This window comes from Tetrahymena thermophila (assembly GCF_000189635.1).
Source record: "Tetrahymena thermophila SB210 genomic scaffold scf_8254431, whole genome shotgun sequence".
Lineage (NCBI taxonomy): Eukaryota > Ciliophora > Oligohymenophorea > Hymenostomatida > Tetrahymenidae > Tetrahymena > Tetrahymena thermophila.
The window spans coordinates 955,111-970,969 of NW_002476212.1; the positions used below are offsets into that span (position 1 = coordinate 955,111).

The 15,859-nt window shown below is 21.2% G+C and overlaps 5 protein-coding genes across 5 annotated transcripts; 4 read left to right on the forward strand and 1 right to left on the reverse strand. All coding sequences in view use genetic code 6, as the record gives it.

Annotated features, from left to right (window-relative positions):
• Positions 1 to 1,303: 1,303 nt before the first annotated feature.
• On the forward strand, positions 1,304 to 3,020 carry TTHERM_000569528 (kinase domain protein). Its single transcript, XM_012799773.1, has one exon. It carries the CDS (start codon positions 2,004 to 2,006, stop codon positions 2,928 to 2,930), a length of 927 nt encoding a protein of 308 aa, XP_012655227.1. The 5' UTR covers positions 1,304 to 2,003; the 3' UTR covers positions 2,931 to 3,020.
• Positions 3,021 to 3,499: 479 nt separating this feature from the next.
• On the forward strand, positions 3,500 to 4,899 carry TTHERM_000569529 (SPFH domain/band 7 family protein; the record flags this gene model as incomplete). The annotated part of the gene is made up of 5 exons (XM_012799774.1): positions 3,500 to 3,837; positions 3,939 to 4,197; positions 4,310 to 4,465; positions 4,521 to 4,580; positions 4,768 to 4,899. 5 exons carry the CDS (start codon positions 3,500 to 3,502, stop codon positions 4,897 to 4,899), a joined length of 945 nt encoding a protein of 314 aa, XP_012655228.1.
• A 621-nt stretch (positions 4,900 to 5,520) lies between these two features.
• Positions 5,521 to 6,111, reverse strand: TTHERM_00569530 (hypothetical protein; the record flags this gene model as incomplete). Its single annotated transcript, XM_001027657.4, has 1 exon — positions 5,521 to 6,111. The coding sequence occupies exon 1, from the start codon at positions 5,998 to 6,000 to the stop codon at positions 5,521 to 5,523; it is 480 nt and encodes a 159-aa protein (XP_001027657.3). The 5' UTR covers positions 6,001 to 6,111.
• A 1,385-nt stretch (positions 6,112 to 7,496) lies between these two features.
• On the forward strand, positions 7,497 to 11,488 carry TTHERM_00569520 (AT hook motif protein; the record flags this gene model as incomplete). Its single annotated transcript, XM_001027656.3, has 7 exons — positions 7,497 to 7,704; positions 7,770 to 8,533; positions 8,594 to 9,080; positions 9,310 to 10,142; positions 10,663 to 10,845; positions 10,912 to 11,250; positions 11,306 to 11,488. The coding sequence occupies 7 exons, from the start codon at positions 7,497 to 7,499 to the stop codon at positions 11,486 to 11,488; spliced, it is 2,997 nt and encodes a 998-aa protein (XP_001027656.2).
• Positions 11,489 to 11,734: 246 nt separating this feature from the next.
• TTHERM_00569510 (kinase domain protein) lies at positions 11,735 to 14,775 on the forward strand (the record flags this gene model as incomplete). The annotated part of the gene is made up of 8 exons (XM_001027655.2): positions 11,735 to 11,940; positions 11,999 to 12,203; positions 12,358 to 12,833; positions 13,015 to 13,082; positions 13,138 to 13,531; positions 13,608 to 13,854; positions 14,108 to 14,612; positions 14,681 to 14,775. The coding sequence occupies 8 exons, from the start codon at positions 11,735 to 11,737 to the stop codon at positions 14,773 to 14,775; spliced, it is 2,196 nt and encodes a 731-aa protein (XP_001027655.2).
• Positions 14,776 to 15,859: the final 1,084 nt, after the last annotated feature.

Genomic DNA, 15,859 nt, shown 5'->3' on the forward strand with positions numbered 1-15,859 from the left:
TGCTTTTGCTTAAAAAATATTTAATAAAAAAATTGCTGTATTTTCAAATGTGAAATAACATTTTTTTTGACTGAGAAAATTTAAAAAATAAATTGATACAATTTTTAAAATAAGATTTTATTCATTTTTTTATTTATAGAAGGAAAATACCTTTCTAAAAATTATTAAATTTAATTAAACTAAATACATTCAATCATTTTAAATGGTCTCTTAGTTTTTTTAGAAAGGTATTTTCTCCATTCAAAAAAAAAATTAATTGATATAAATTAAAAAATTGTATCAACTTATTTTTCTATTTATAAGACAAGCAAACTTATATTTAATTTTAGAAAATATTTAATAAAATATATTTTAAAATTGATTTTGATGAATGAAGTAAAAAGGTTAAATTATTTTGAAAAATTTGAAAAATTACAAAAAAATTTAATTTCCTAAAATATTAATTATCTTAATAATAAATAAAATATATTTAATTTTACTTATTCTTTTGTTGGTTATCAAAATAAAATTGATTAAAATTATTTATTTTAACATTTTAAGTAAAAAATACAAATGGATTTTGATGATTTAAAATTTTCAAAATAAGAATTCTGAGAATCTTGTGAAAAATTATTAAACCAAAAATATGAATTTAATGAAATCTTAAAATGCTAAATGGTGTTATCGAGCCTCAATTAATACAATTTATCTTATATAAATACTTTGTTTAAAACTATTATATATATAATAAAATAAGTTAAAGAGATAAAATATATCTTAAAGTTATAAAAAGATAAAAATTAATATCTCTAAATTTAAAATAAAGATTTAATAAAGTTTATTTTAAAATAATTAGCAAAATCAAAAAAAAAAATTAAGATTTCTATTATAAAGTGACTTTTATCAAACCATTTAAAGTAGATAGATCTTTAAAACTTTAAAAATAATTTTAATAATTACTTATTTAAAATTTTTAGATATTTATTTGTAAATTTTATTAATAACATAAGCTAAAATGATTGAAATATAAGAATTAATTTAAATGTTTTATATTCATGACAATATATGTGTTTCTTTTAAATAAATAGACATTTTTTATTCGTATATTTTAATTGAAAAATTAAAAAAAAATAAATAAAGTAAAAATAAAATAATTTAAAAACAATAAAATATCAAAAAATTTCATAGAATTTTAATAATTTAATAAATTAAAAATCTCAATTTTATCATTTAAGTCCTTTATTTCAATTTTAAAAATGGGCTAAAAATAAGTAAGGTTTAATTTTGATAATCCTGTATATAATTCTAATTATATTTAATAACAAATAATATACAAACAAGATTTATATCAAGTTGCTATTGTATGCTCTAAAGATTTTTAAGAATTATTTGCATGTCATAGTTTTTAAAGCATCTATGATTAAAAAGATGTTGATTAAAATGAATTCGAAAAAATAATTAAGGCTCTCTAATATCTTTAAAATGAAAATAATATCTTGTCTATAATTGAAAAAATAGAGCATACATAATAAGGATTGACAACAATTATTACAGAGTTTGTTGATTGTAATTTAACTTAAATAATTGAGCTCAATAGATTTAACTTTGAATAAATCATAGCGTTGACTTATTAGTTGTTAAATTGTTTAAATTTACATTAGGAAAAGGGTATAATTTACCACGATATAAAACATGACAGCATCTTTTTTAGCAAATCTAAAAATTAATTTTTTATAGCTAATTATCAATAACTTAAAACAACAAAAAACACTTTCTTTAAAAAAATATCTGATTTCCTTAAAATTAATTCTATAAATTAATCTACAGAAGTGCTATCTTAATATGAACCAGAACCAACAAGTGATAATTTATTTTCAATAGGAATAATATTAACTGAAGTATATATCTAAAGAAGCCTTAATAATATTGAGTTGTAGAATTTGAAAAATTAAACATTATTGAATGTATTGCCTTTTCTGTAGTAATCTTCAAACATTGAATTTATAAACAAAATACTTTCTAAAATGCTTGAATCAAATAAAGATATAAGACTTATGCTAAATATTCTAATATAAAATCTAAATACATTTTTTGTTAATGAGAGCTCTTTAAAAAAGCTTAAACTGTCAAAATAAATTACAAAGTATAAAATGTCTGAAGATAAAGATATTAAAATAGTAAGAAATTATGAAATAATAGAAATGGATTTTAAGAGTTTATTAGCATATAAATAATTCAAAGAATAAGCTGTAAAGGATATTGGGATGATTATAGAAAAGTGTCAAGACTTTACAAATTTGATTATTCAAAATATATCACTAGAAAATGTAAATTTAATTGAGTTTATCTTATAAAAGTGTAAACACATTACTTCTTTATGTCTTGGTCTTTATGATACTAAACTTGGACCAGAAAGGGCAAGAAATATAGATATTAACCTTGAAAATTGTTAAAACGTCGCTTGTTTGTATCTTAATCTTGCTGATAATAAACTTGGACCAGAAGGAGCAAAAAGTATTGGAATGAGCTTAGAAGCTCTTCAAAACATTACTTCATTGACTATCAATCTTTAGAATAATGATCTTAGAGATGAAGGAATAAATAAATTTGGATTAAGCTTAGAAAAGTGCCAAAGCATCTCTTATTTGAATATCAATCTTCAATCCAATTTGATTGGACATGAAGGAATAATAAATTTTGGAATGAGCTTACTGAGGTGTCTAAAAATAAATTCTTTGACTCTCAATTTCGATCGTAATGGATTAACACAAGAGAATATAATTAATTTTGGAGCAATTGTGCAAAAGTTTTAAAACCTCAAATATTTTAATTTATTCTGCAGATTTACTAATTAATCTTTTCCTTTATCGCCTTTATACTACTATACATTTTTTAATCATATTTTCAAAACAAAAAGATTAGTAATATTTAAAACTAAAATCGATATTTGAATTAAGAAGTAAAAAAAATTAAACTGAATTTAAGATAACATTAACTCAGCTAACAGCATTTAAAAGGACAATCCTTTGATTTTCAGGAAATTTGTTACTAAAGATAGTGTTTTCAATAGAATTAAATATTTTACATATAAATATAAATAACTTATGTTATAATGTAATTTTTAAAATAAATACATAGTTTATTAAATATTTTTTATCTAGCAAATTCTTTGGTTAAAGTCTGCTAAAAATTTTAAAATTGAATACATCTTATAAATTTTAATTTCTGAAACATTAAAATATATAAACATTTTTAGAAAATCTAATTCAGGGAATTTGAATTTTATTAGATTAAAGCTAATTAAATTAATATATTATATTTTTAAATATATTTTAAAATATTGTTGATAAGAATATATTTTGTTCACTATAGAAAAAAATAAAATCTTTGTGATGGTATTAATTGAGGAACATTTATTAATTAAGAATTTATCAAACAATTTTTGTTAAAGTAAATCAAACTCAATACATAGATAAATAGATATTAAAATATTTATAAATAGAAGAAGTTTAAGATATAAATGCATATCCCAGATCAGTAAAGGAAATAAATCACACAATGCTGCTCAATATTTGCAGTTGTTTTATTTGTAATTATATTATTTATATCTTGGGATACAGTTGAAGTTGTTCACTATGGGCTACTTTGTAATTCAATAAGTAAAGCTTGCTCTCAAAAGTCTGTTTATGGTGCAGGGAGACATTGGGTTTGGCCTACATATTATTTTATTTATTTTCCATCAAATTTACTTACAATTGAATTCTCTGATTCAGCCAATGCAAATCCTCCCCTAAAAACAAGAACAGCAGAAGGTTTAAGTTTAGAACTATTTTTATCCTTCGAATTTTAATTGATTAAGTAAATAAAAATTATTTTTAAATTATCTTATTTTGATTATAAAAAACTGATTGATTAGAAGTAGAAATAGAATTGCTTAAACTTAAATTTTAAAAAAATAGGGAAGAGATTCCTCAACTTTATAGTATGAATAATTTAGAATATGAAAGAACATTTATCCGTATAGCAAGAGATACAATAGTGCAAATAGCCAGTACTTTCGAAGCTAATGAATATTGGACAAAAAGAAATAATGTAACATAGGCTATGAAAAATGAATTAACAATAGAATTGAAAAAAGCTCATGCAAAATGTGTATTTTTTTAACTACTTAGAATCGATTTACCTGACTCATATGAAATGTCAATTGTAAATACACAGGTAAGGAGATTTAATTTATTACAAATAAGATTTTAATTTTGAAATAATTAAAATATATCTTTTTTGTTCTATCAAAAATAGAATATTTAAATATAATACTTAATCAAAATAGATTGAAATGTAAAATAAAAGAACTAAATAATTTGAACAAGAAGCTACAAGGATATTGAAAGAAATAGAAGTTTTAAGATCCGAAACAGAAAAAGAAATCAAAACATTAAATGCTGAAGCCCAATCAGAATCATATTAAATCCTTAAAAACTCTGAAGTATTTCACCATAAATTGTTTTAGTTTTTATTAATATTTCATGATATTAACAAAGGCAAAGGCTAACTAGTATGTATTAGAAGCAGAAATTGACTCCTTCTCAGATGCAGCAAATGTATTAGAATTTTATTTTTGAATAAATGAATTTTATTTTTCAATATTTTTATAGTGAAATATTTCAAAATAATTAAATTATAAAAATTATTTAGTAAAAACAATTAAAATATTTGGCATAAAGACTTTTTTAAGATTTAAATTGATTAAAAATAAAGTTGTGAAAAAATATATAATTTTTATTTTAGTAAAATAATTTAGACTTAGATGATGATGAACTCAATGACTACATTTATTATACATCACTTATTAAAAAGAAAAATGCAAAGATTCTCGTAGGTATGGATAACATTCAGGCTAGAATAGATAGTGATAACTGAAAAAAAAATAAATAAGTTTTCAAAATTGAAATACAGAAATAAAAATTAACTAATTAATCAAATAGAAAAAAATAAAATAAAATTTAAATATGTTTAAATATATAACTTTTTTTAGGCTTATTAATAGAAATAATTTAAACAGTTAATAATTTATTTGCTCCTTAATTTATAATATCAAATTTGATTGAAATGATAATTTTGCATTTAATAATTAAAATTAGATTTTGCAATATCTGTCTGTGGCAAATAATTAATGAATTTTTTCATATGATTAATTCATATCTTTCAAAAATAAAGTGAGAAAATACATTTTATTTTAAATGATTTTAGGTGCTTGAACGAACTAACTTACATGATTATAACATATTAACTATTTATATACAAAGAAGAAGAATATAAAAACAATGATACAATGATAGTTTTATTGCTTTTTCATATCAATCTTCTCTTTCAAATTAAATCATTAATATATTTATATGAGTGCATTATTTGGTATTGCAAATTTTTTTGTTTGCTGTTGTGTTTTGTTTGATTGTTGAATGAATGTAAGCGAATTTCATACAACATTTTTAATTATTTCCTTAGAATAGATACCATCAATTAAATAGATAAATAAATGAATCAACATCTGATAGATTAGTGTCCACCATTTTTTCTTTTACTTCTTTTCTTCTTAGCTTGTTTGGAGCGCTTATTTTACATTTCAAAAATAATATCCTCAGATTCAGCTATTGTTGGGAAAGAGCTAAAACTGAGAGTAGGATTGAATACAACTGTTTAAAGGTATAATTAATCAGCTTGAGCTTCAACAGGCTTGCTACTTTCTTATTTACTTTATTTATCAAATTTATTAACTATATTGTATTGTTTGCAGTAGTTTGCATATTCATTTTGAAGTAATTCAAAATTGAAATTATATTTAACAGGATTCCAATCAAATTTAGGAATGGCTGCAGCAGATTAAGATTAGCTATTTTATAAAGGATTAGTTGCCTTTTGTTTTTACTAAGTAATGTTATTGTTGCTCACAACCAATCTAGGCAAGATCATCATTCTCATTGCCTTTTATTGTTCAATAATATTAATAGTTTATCTGAGCATTATTTTTTCTTTCTTTCTTTTTCTTTAGTTTAATTTTAACAAATATACCTACTTTAAAATCTTTTTTAATTTTAATAAATATCTTACTCTGTTTGCTTGCTTTTTATGTGGATTTTTTCTTTATGAAGTTAATTACGCATTTTAGAAGATATTTAATTTTTTTAATTTTATTCATTTCTATTTCATAATAAAAGTGATCCATCTTTGTTTTATTTTGTTTGGATTGTAAATAAATATTTCAAAAATACTTTATTTACAAACATTTATAAATTTGCTTTGAGTAATTAGTTTTTCAAAATTGGGCTCTGTTACACAAAAGCTAAAGATACAATTATCTCAAACAAATCTATTTAAAATAAATATTATAATTTATTTAATAAAAATTGTTAAATTTTTTTATATAATTTTTAAAAGTATTTTTAAATAAATAAACTTAGGCAAATTAAGTGAATAATGACTGTACCTTCCTGTATTTATTTATAAATTTCTTTTCATTATTTTACATATTACTAAATTTTTTTCGAAAAAAGAGTGATTTGATTATATCTAAATAAATAGGATTTATTAAATTTTCAAAAATACATAAATCAAAGTATTTAGATTGTATAAAGACATTTGAAGTTAAATGATGGCCAATTTTATTTTACTATTCACATTAAAAAATTATATTTTTTTAATATTTCAATCTATTGGAGATTCATTACTAATTATTTAAAATTCAAGTCTTAATTAATTAATTTAATTTAACATTTAAAAATTTTCAAAAACATTTTTTTAGCAATCTATCATAAAATAATTAAAAATGCTTTAAAAAACTAATAGGAGTTTATGATTAAATAAAAATAAAAAATGTTAAAATAGAAAAATAATTAAAATATAAAACATTAGATAAAGATCTAAAAATTTAATTAAAAAAATATCAATTATTTAATTGAAATGTAAAATTTATTTAAGAATTTAAGTTTAAAGAAATTATTTTTGAAAATTGAGTAAATATTTCATTTTTTTGTGAATTTTAATTAAAAATTTAAGTTTTATCATATAAAAATAAAGGATTTAAATTTATTTTAAAACTTAAATCCACATTTTTTTGTTTTCTAAACTATTGAAATAAAAAATAATTATTTAGTAAATATAAATTATTTTATATTTTTCTTAATTTAAATTTTTATTTAAAATCTTTTTAAAATAATAAAATAAAATTTGATAAGCAAATTATAAGTAAGATGCCATATAATTCTAATAATAAGTTAAAAATAGATTATTTGCAAAGTTGTTTATTTGACATTATTATTTTTTGATTGAAAAATATCTTTACTTTATATACTTGATTTATTTTTTTTTCTTATATTCTATTTATTTAATCTATCCATAGTTTATATTAAAAATTATTGAAATATATTTATTTATAAAGTAGTTTAAAATATCTTACAGATTTATAGAGTTTTTATCAAAAAGATTCAAATAAATTCAAATCGTTCAATATTTTTTTCATAATGGTTAGCTTAAGAAGCTCTAAAGTTAAGTCTAGAAAAGTCATCATTGAAGATAGCAGCTCAGAATAAGCAGCTGATAACGAAAGCGATAATGATGCTAAAAAAAATAAAAAAGTAAAAGTAGAAACTAAAGTAGCACAAAAGTCAACAAGAGGTAGAAAAAAAAAATCTTCTAAAGAATATAGCGAAGAAGATGAAGATTTTGAAGGTTATTATTTAAAATATTAAGGCTATAAAATATTTAAATATTTTGACTTCTAAAATATTTTAAAGTTGAAGCCGATGTAGCAGAAGATGACGATGATGAAGAAGAAGATTATGATGATATAGAAGATAAAGAGGAATCCTTTAATCACTAAAAATAAATAGAATCTAAAGCAAAAAAAAGTTAAATTAAAAAAGAAGAGATTGACTCTGATGAAGAGGAGTTTGATGAAAGTGATGGAGAAAAGGCTAATAAAAAATAAGGTAGAAATAAATTAGAGATTTAAAAAAAATCTCAAAGCTAGCTTACTGGGAATAAAGTTTAAGGAAAGAGAGGAAGACCTGCAAAGATAAAAAAAGAAGATTTGGATGAAAAAGAGGGTAAAAATTAAGATGAAAATAATGAAGGAGAAGAACAGTAGGAATAAAAAGAAGAAGTAATTAAGAAAAAAAGAGGACGTAAGCCTTTAAATTAATAAAAAAAGGAAGAATAAGATAACTCAGAAGACTCAGAGTAGTAATAACAATAATCAAATAATTAAGAAACTTCCTAAATGGCACAGAAAGGTAAAAGAGGATTTAAAAGATGTAAAAATGAAAGTTGCTCTCAATTAATTTATATCCATTAGAAAGTTTGCCCTCATTGCTCCTTTGAGCATAAAATGTCAGTACAAACTCTTGAAAAAAAGTAAAAGGATAAAAAAGAAAAGTCTTCAAACACATTCGAAGTTCTAAAAGCTTTTATAGAGAGTAGTCAAGGAAATAAAAAAGTAAAGATTAAAAAGAAAGATCAGTTACCTATTTAGCAAATTAAAAAAAATGCATTATCTTTGGTAATATTATAAAATTATTTTTTACTTGTTTGTTAAGACATTTTTGTTAATATGAAATAGGATGAGTTTAATATTGATCAAGAAAACTTAAAATAAATGTTTAAAGAGCCGAAAGGTTCTTTATTTACATACTAGGAAGAGGAGTAGAAAATAAGGAACTAAGACTCATTTGAAGAAAGTAGCTTGAAGGGTTCAAAGCCATCAAAAAAGATAAAAAAAGAAGAATCAAAAGTACAAGAAAAATTAGACTAAAATATTTAAGGATAAAAGAAAAATGAAGAAAGCAATATTTTAGAGATACCTAAGAATAATAAGTACGATTTAAAGGTGGACATGAATTTTAACAACAAGCAAGAAACAGTGGATATTCCATAATTTGGTCACTTTTGCATTTTTAATCAACCCCAGTAGTAATAGTAAAAGGATTAAGATGACTAGAAAGAATAGCAAGGAGCTCAAAGCAAAATTACACAGTTTTTAAAGGGCAACAATGAAAAGTTAAAACAGAGTAATTCAATTAAATAGGAAGAATAGCAATAAAAATAAGGTATTTAATAATTATTTTAGAAATAGATGTTAGAATAATAAAATCTCCCCTACTATTCTGATGTGATTGATTATTCTAAATATTAAAAATAAATTTTTACAGATCACCTTTTTAACAATCATACATTATATAATGAATCATATATTGAATAATAAATGAATAGACCGTTTGTTTTGAACTTCATTTTTTATTTGAAAAAATTTTTAATATTTATTTTTATCACAAAAAGGTGATGATTGGAGGTTCTTTTTGATGAACATTGGATTTCCTATTACTTGTGTTTCATGGAGCTATACAAACATAGAAAGTGAGTGGAAGGATTAGTATTTGGCGGTAGGGATAAATATAAGTGAAGTTAGCTAAGATAAAGAAAAACTTGAAATATTTCGTACAATGGAGGCATACAACCTTCTTGGATGTCATAGAGTAGGTTAAAAATATGACTGTGATGGGTGTATATTAATTTATAAAATACCTTACGATAAGCTTTCAAATACTTTCAAAGAACCTGTTCTAATAAGAAATATAGCTGTTTAAGGTACTCCACTTTCTATCAAATGGATGCCAAAATTTAGTTAAAATTCAAAAACCTCTTATTCTGTTTTAACTTCAAATGGATCTATTTATTTTTATTCTTTTGACTTTTCAAACAATGAAAATAGTTGTGTCTCGCAAATAAAAAACAACAAAGCTATAAGTGGGTAAAATAATTAAAGTCTCCTTTTTAGACAAGCTTAAAAGCAGTCTCCTTTAATGAAAATAACTATAAGTCAAGATGTGATTTTATCATGTTTTGATTGGCTAAACAATGAAAACTGTAATTATCTCATAGCTGGAGATTAAGTTGGAAATATTTATTTTATAGAAATTTAAAATAGTTCATTTAAAATAGCTTAATATTATAATAATGCTCACATAGGATAGGTTTTAGATGTTAAATTCTACCCATAAAGCAATCAATAAGAACAAATAATTTTTGCTTCATGTGGGTATGATGGATTAGTAAAAATATTTGACGTATACGATTCTCCATTCCCTGTGTTTATTTACGAGTCATGCTTAGTAATTTAAATTTTTTTTTATTTTTGGTTTAATTAGTAAAAATAGTAGAAAATCTGCTTTATTTTTGGAGCTAAGATATATTTAATAGGATACTTATATTAAATTTTCTATTTTCAAATTAGATTCTAAATAATTAACCTTACTTACCCCACCCTTAAAATAATTAATAATTCAAATTGGTATAGAAAATACTTTATTTTCTTAGAATTTTAATTTAAAACTCTTTAAAAAAATTTGAAAATATTCCATTTTTTCAATTTCAATTTATATTCTAAAAGAATTTTTTTTAAATTAATGACTTTTCTCTTTTGTTAATTAATAATATCAGCTCTAATCATAAAATATAATAAAATATTAAAAAATTTAATTCACCATTTATATTGAATTAAATTTTTCAAAAAATAGAAATCTCATTTTAAAAATAAAATATTTTTGATAGCTTTTATTTATTTATTCATTCAAAAATTTCTTAATAATTTTGATAATTTTTCTGATTTTTCTCATATTTTAATTTAAACAGAAAAGCTGTAAAAGTATTGAATGGGATATCGGAGGAAAATATTTACTAGTTAATCGTGATAAATAGCAGTTCTCTTAGTTGATACTATCTTTTTTTTCTACCTCAAATTCTAAAAACATAGAACTTAATAACTATGCAGAAGCAAGATAGTTGTAAAAAATTAATTAAGACTTTGTCGTCACAGTAAATTAAATATTTTATTAAAATATTCTAACATCTTTATTTATTATTTAATTAATTAATGAATAGACGTCTGCTAGTGGTTTTTTTTCTTCGTATGTTTTTAGCTCTAACGAAAGTGGGAAAATATTTTCAAATTTTACAGAATAAAATAGAAGAATCAGTGTTAAAAAAGTTAAAAAGAAATCACCAGAATGTGAAGGGTTTGAAATATGCAGTGGTTCATTTTTAGGCTAAAATGATTCAAAAAGGCATTATGCTTTGTAATTAAGTGATTTAAACTCCTTTTTCTTAAGCAAATAAAATGATGAAGAGGGTAATGGGAAAGAATTAGACGAAGAAATGGATGTAGAAGAAACAAATAAAAAATAAAAGAACTCTAAACAAAAAATTTAGAAAGAATTTTAAGTAAACATTTATTGAAAAGTATTTTATTTACTTAATTTTTATTTAATATAAATAGAATTTCTAAAATTAATCATATGTCACTTCAATAAATTTATCTCAAAGTAATATCATCTCACTTCAAATTAAAACATCTGAAAAGAGTAATAATAATGCACAAATAAATAGTTACACTCTAGAATCTTTCTTAGCATTTAGTAATTATGGTGGTGTTTTGCATATTTCTAAAGTTTATATTTGATATATATTAATTATTTAACAGAATTAAATAAATTAATTATTTATTTATTTAAATATTTGTTTTATTTGAATTACTTATTAAAATTTCATTATTATGAGTTATTTGTTTGAAGGGATAGGGTAGGATAAATATAAAAAAAAAGTAATAAAATAAAACCCTTTTATTTTTTACCTTTTTTGTTATTTAGTATTAGTATAAATACACGTAGAAATTGTTTGAAAAACTATTGAAATAAAAATAATATTTATGAGTATAAAAGACGTTCCTTTTTTTTTAGAAACACCATTAACTTCTTTTAAAACAAATTAAAAAGAACGCAACTTTAAATCACTTTAATAAGAAGCATTATTTGATGATATACAAAAGCTTCTTAGAATAAATTTCTCAACATATAGCCCCATTTCTTGTAAATTGAAAAATAATCAATTAAAAGTAGTATCAATGGTTGGTTAGTAAAATGAAAAAAAGTTAAAAGTAAACATTCAATAATTGTTTTGAATTAAAAAATAGGTTTAATGATACAATAAAGTATTTGATTGAGATAATTATTGATTTAAATGGCAAAGCAATCAGATTGTCTTACGTTATTAGCAGAGAAAATGGATAGTAGTATTTTATAGAATCTAAGGCTTAGAGATTGCTAATTATGAGAGGAATAAATAAATTAAATTAAAATACAGATGTTGGTGTCTACTGCATTAACAATAGAGGTGGAGTAATAAATACCTATTATTAAATTATACGCTATTTATTTTTAAAAGTGTATTCGCATTTTTTATATTTTTCACGTTTTTAGCGAATTCAAATCAATAAACTAATTAAAAGAAGATACTTAATTATTTATTAATTTATCTATAAAATTAATATAGATAAGATTCAAGCAGCATATATTTTTTGATGAATTCACTTTTGATGAAATGATGGAATAGTATTAAACACATTAGATTTCTCTAAAAACAAAAAAGTACAAATAAATTGCTGAAATAACAGTAGATACACTGATAAAAGAAAATTTAAATGAGGATTTATCTTAGAAAAGGATAATCACATTGCTTCAAAGGAACATAGAAGCTCATTTACCTTAGCTGAATATAAATATTGCTAAAATACTTTACTTATGTGATGAATTAGAACGCGAATATTTTGATATATTAGAAAGATAAGGAGCTTAAGAAAGTTAAAAACTCTTTGATGCCTTGGACTAAATTCACGAGACAATAGAAGAAACAGTTAACACCAACAAAATTTATGTTGAAGAAATCAGTGATACATCAGCATTTTAAAACCCTGCACAAACAGTTGAATAAGGTTTAAAAACCAAGATTCTCTAGGAAATTAATATCAAGTAACTTTTTCAGCTATTTTTCTTTATGCTTGATTATTAAAATAAATAGATCTTATTCTTTTTAGTTTTAAATTTTAATGAAAATAAATAAATTCATGAAAAAACTAAAAAATAAAATTTATTTATTTATTAAATCTTTCTTGATTATTTAATTCAAATCATTTTCTTCACCATAAAATAGGAAAATTAAAAATAAAGAAAATATTGGTTCAGGAGGTTTTGGTACAATCTTTAAAGCTGATATTGTGTGTAAAAATTTATTACTAATATTCATTCAAAATTTAAAAAAACTTTAAATTAAAAGTTAGTGGAATGGATTAAAATGTTTAGAGTATTACAATGAGCCACTAAAATTAAAATTACTCATAAAGTTTACATACACAATCATCAAGTTTACAAAATCCTTCAAATACTGATCAAAATACAAGAAATTAAACAATTTTGACCTCAAACAATAATAATATTTATGTTTCTTAAGCAACAAATTAAAGCTAACGTTAATAGCTATCTTCAATTTAAAATTCTTCTAACTCACAGAGCAGCATTACAGATATATAAAATTCATCAAATATATCAAACTCTTAAAGTATCAGAGAAGAAGAAGGGGTTAAAGAACATACTAAGTAATATGTATTGAAAAAAAATATAGATTTTAATTCAAGCGATCGTAATAGAGTTTAGCATGAAATAGATATCCTGTAAATTGATTTATTATTTTTATTCAAAAAATTAACTAACTAACTAACTAACTAATTACTTTTTAATATTTTATAGTAAACTTCTTGAAGATTACGAATGCCCTTATATTGCTAAATATTTTTATTCGAAATAAGCTGAATATTCTAGTTATCTCATCATAGAATTCTACAAAAATAAAGATCTTGATACATTTAAAAGAAACTTTTCTAACACTTCATCCCTTATTTCTAAAATTGAGTTAATGTACTAATTCAGCTCGGGTCTTAAATTTTTAAATGATAGAGGTTTCTATCATTTAGATATCAAACCAGCTAATATTTTGGTACCTTTTAAATTATTTTTTTTCTTAAATATATTACTCACAAAAAACATATGAGGAAATTAAAAAAGAGATTAATCAAAAATAGAACATGATAAAATAAATACATAAATTTTAAAATAAAATCCAAAGATAATTTATTTACATTTAAATATAAAAAATCATAAAGATTAAAATATGCAAAAGTTTTTATAAAAAATTGACGAAATTAGTTTTTTATTTTTGAGAATATTACAATATTAATTTAATAAATTAGGTTTCAAATAAACATTAAATTAAAATTACTGATTTTGGTGAGTGTTATCATTACGAAATATGTGAGAATAAATATTTATGTGATTGGGATGAAAGAATTAAAGAAGCAAACATTGCTCATCTGGAAAAAATACCATGGAAAATGAAAACTCCAAAAGAGGTAAATCCTGATATAAAATTTAAACCAGCTAAAACTATGCCTTATTGTCCTCCTGAGGCGCTAAGTTCTAAGCTGCAAATCAATTACTAAAGTGATATCTTTTCACTTGGTGTCATGATGTGTGAACTCTTTTTTGACGAATTTCCCTTCAAATTCAAAAAGTCAAAATACTCTTTTATTGAATAGAAGTTCAAGGAACAAAAATGGGAATCCTTTTTGCCAGAAGAATATGTTTGTAAACACAAAGGACCTGAAAAAATAACTAAAATTATACTTAAACTCGCACTTCTCTGTTTAAATGCCAGCAAATTAGAAAAAGATAAGGATGATAATAAAAGCTATAAATGTAAATAAATTATCATATTTTTTTTCAATCAAGTTAATTTTAATAAATTTTTAAATCTAATAAATCAGTGGATAGACCTTGCTTAAGTTAGATAATTATCATCCTAAAAAAGTGTAAAGAATATCTAGAATAAAGGTATATAACCGCTTTTAACAAACCGTGACAATCTAAATACTCTTTTTTTTTTTTTGTGAATTGTAAAAAAATATATATTTAATTAAAATGTCGATTTTATACTAAATTATTAATAAATCGATAAAAAATTTATTTTTAAAATTTTTTTGGATTAAAAGTCAAAGAATTAGATAAAACAAAACAACATTTGGTAATAAATAGAGTTATTTTCTATGCTATTTTAATTAATTAATTCAAAAAATAGTTTTATTTATTTCATAAATATCAATAAATTGATAAATTATTTGAAAATAAACTTTTTCAAATTAAAAAAAATAAAACAATATTCTGTTTTTTATTGTATTTTTTCTGGGCAAAATCATTAAATTTATAAAAATCATTTTACCTTTTAGAAGAAAAAAATGAAGTAATTAGATAAAAAGATTATAAATAAGTAAACTTCTTCATGCTTTTAAAAATAAATCCCCATTATATATCTTTGATTAAATACAATTATAGTGTAAATTAAATAAATTGCTTCAAATATTTACTTAATAGATTTATCTTGTCTTAAATAGTTTTATTTAATTTTAAAAAAATGTTAATTTTATCCTTAAGTAGAAAAATTTTTGTTCAATTGTATTTCAAATTCTTGAGATTTATTTTATTTAAAAAAAAAATGCCAAACAAAAATTTGTTTAATTTAAGAATAAATTTTTGTTAAATTAAAATAAAAAAATTATTTTTAATTAATGATCAATTTCAATTTAATGAGAAAATTTATAGGGAATATTTTATTTATAAATACAAATTTAAAAGAATTACATGAAACAATACTAATTTGGTGGTTTGAAATATTAAAATATTGTAGAATATTTTTTTGGTTAAATATTATAAGGATATTTATTAATTTTTTTAAAGTAAAATATACACTAAAGCCCATTAATTGTTTGTTTGTTTGTTTTTGTGTGTGTGTGTGTGTTTGCATAAACACATGCAGATAGACATACCTTATTAAAAAAGAAAATTTCTAGTTGCTATTAGATAGATTAGATTGAATTCATATTTATAAATAAAGAAGGTTTTTTGATTAAATACTCTTAAATTTGCATCAATTAATTATTTATTTATTT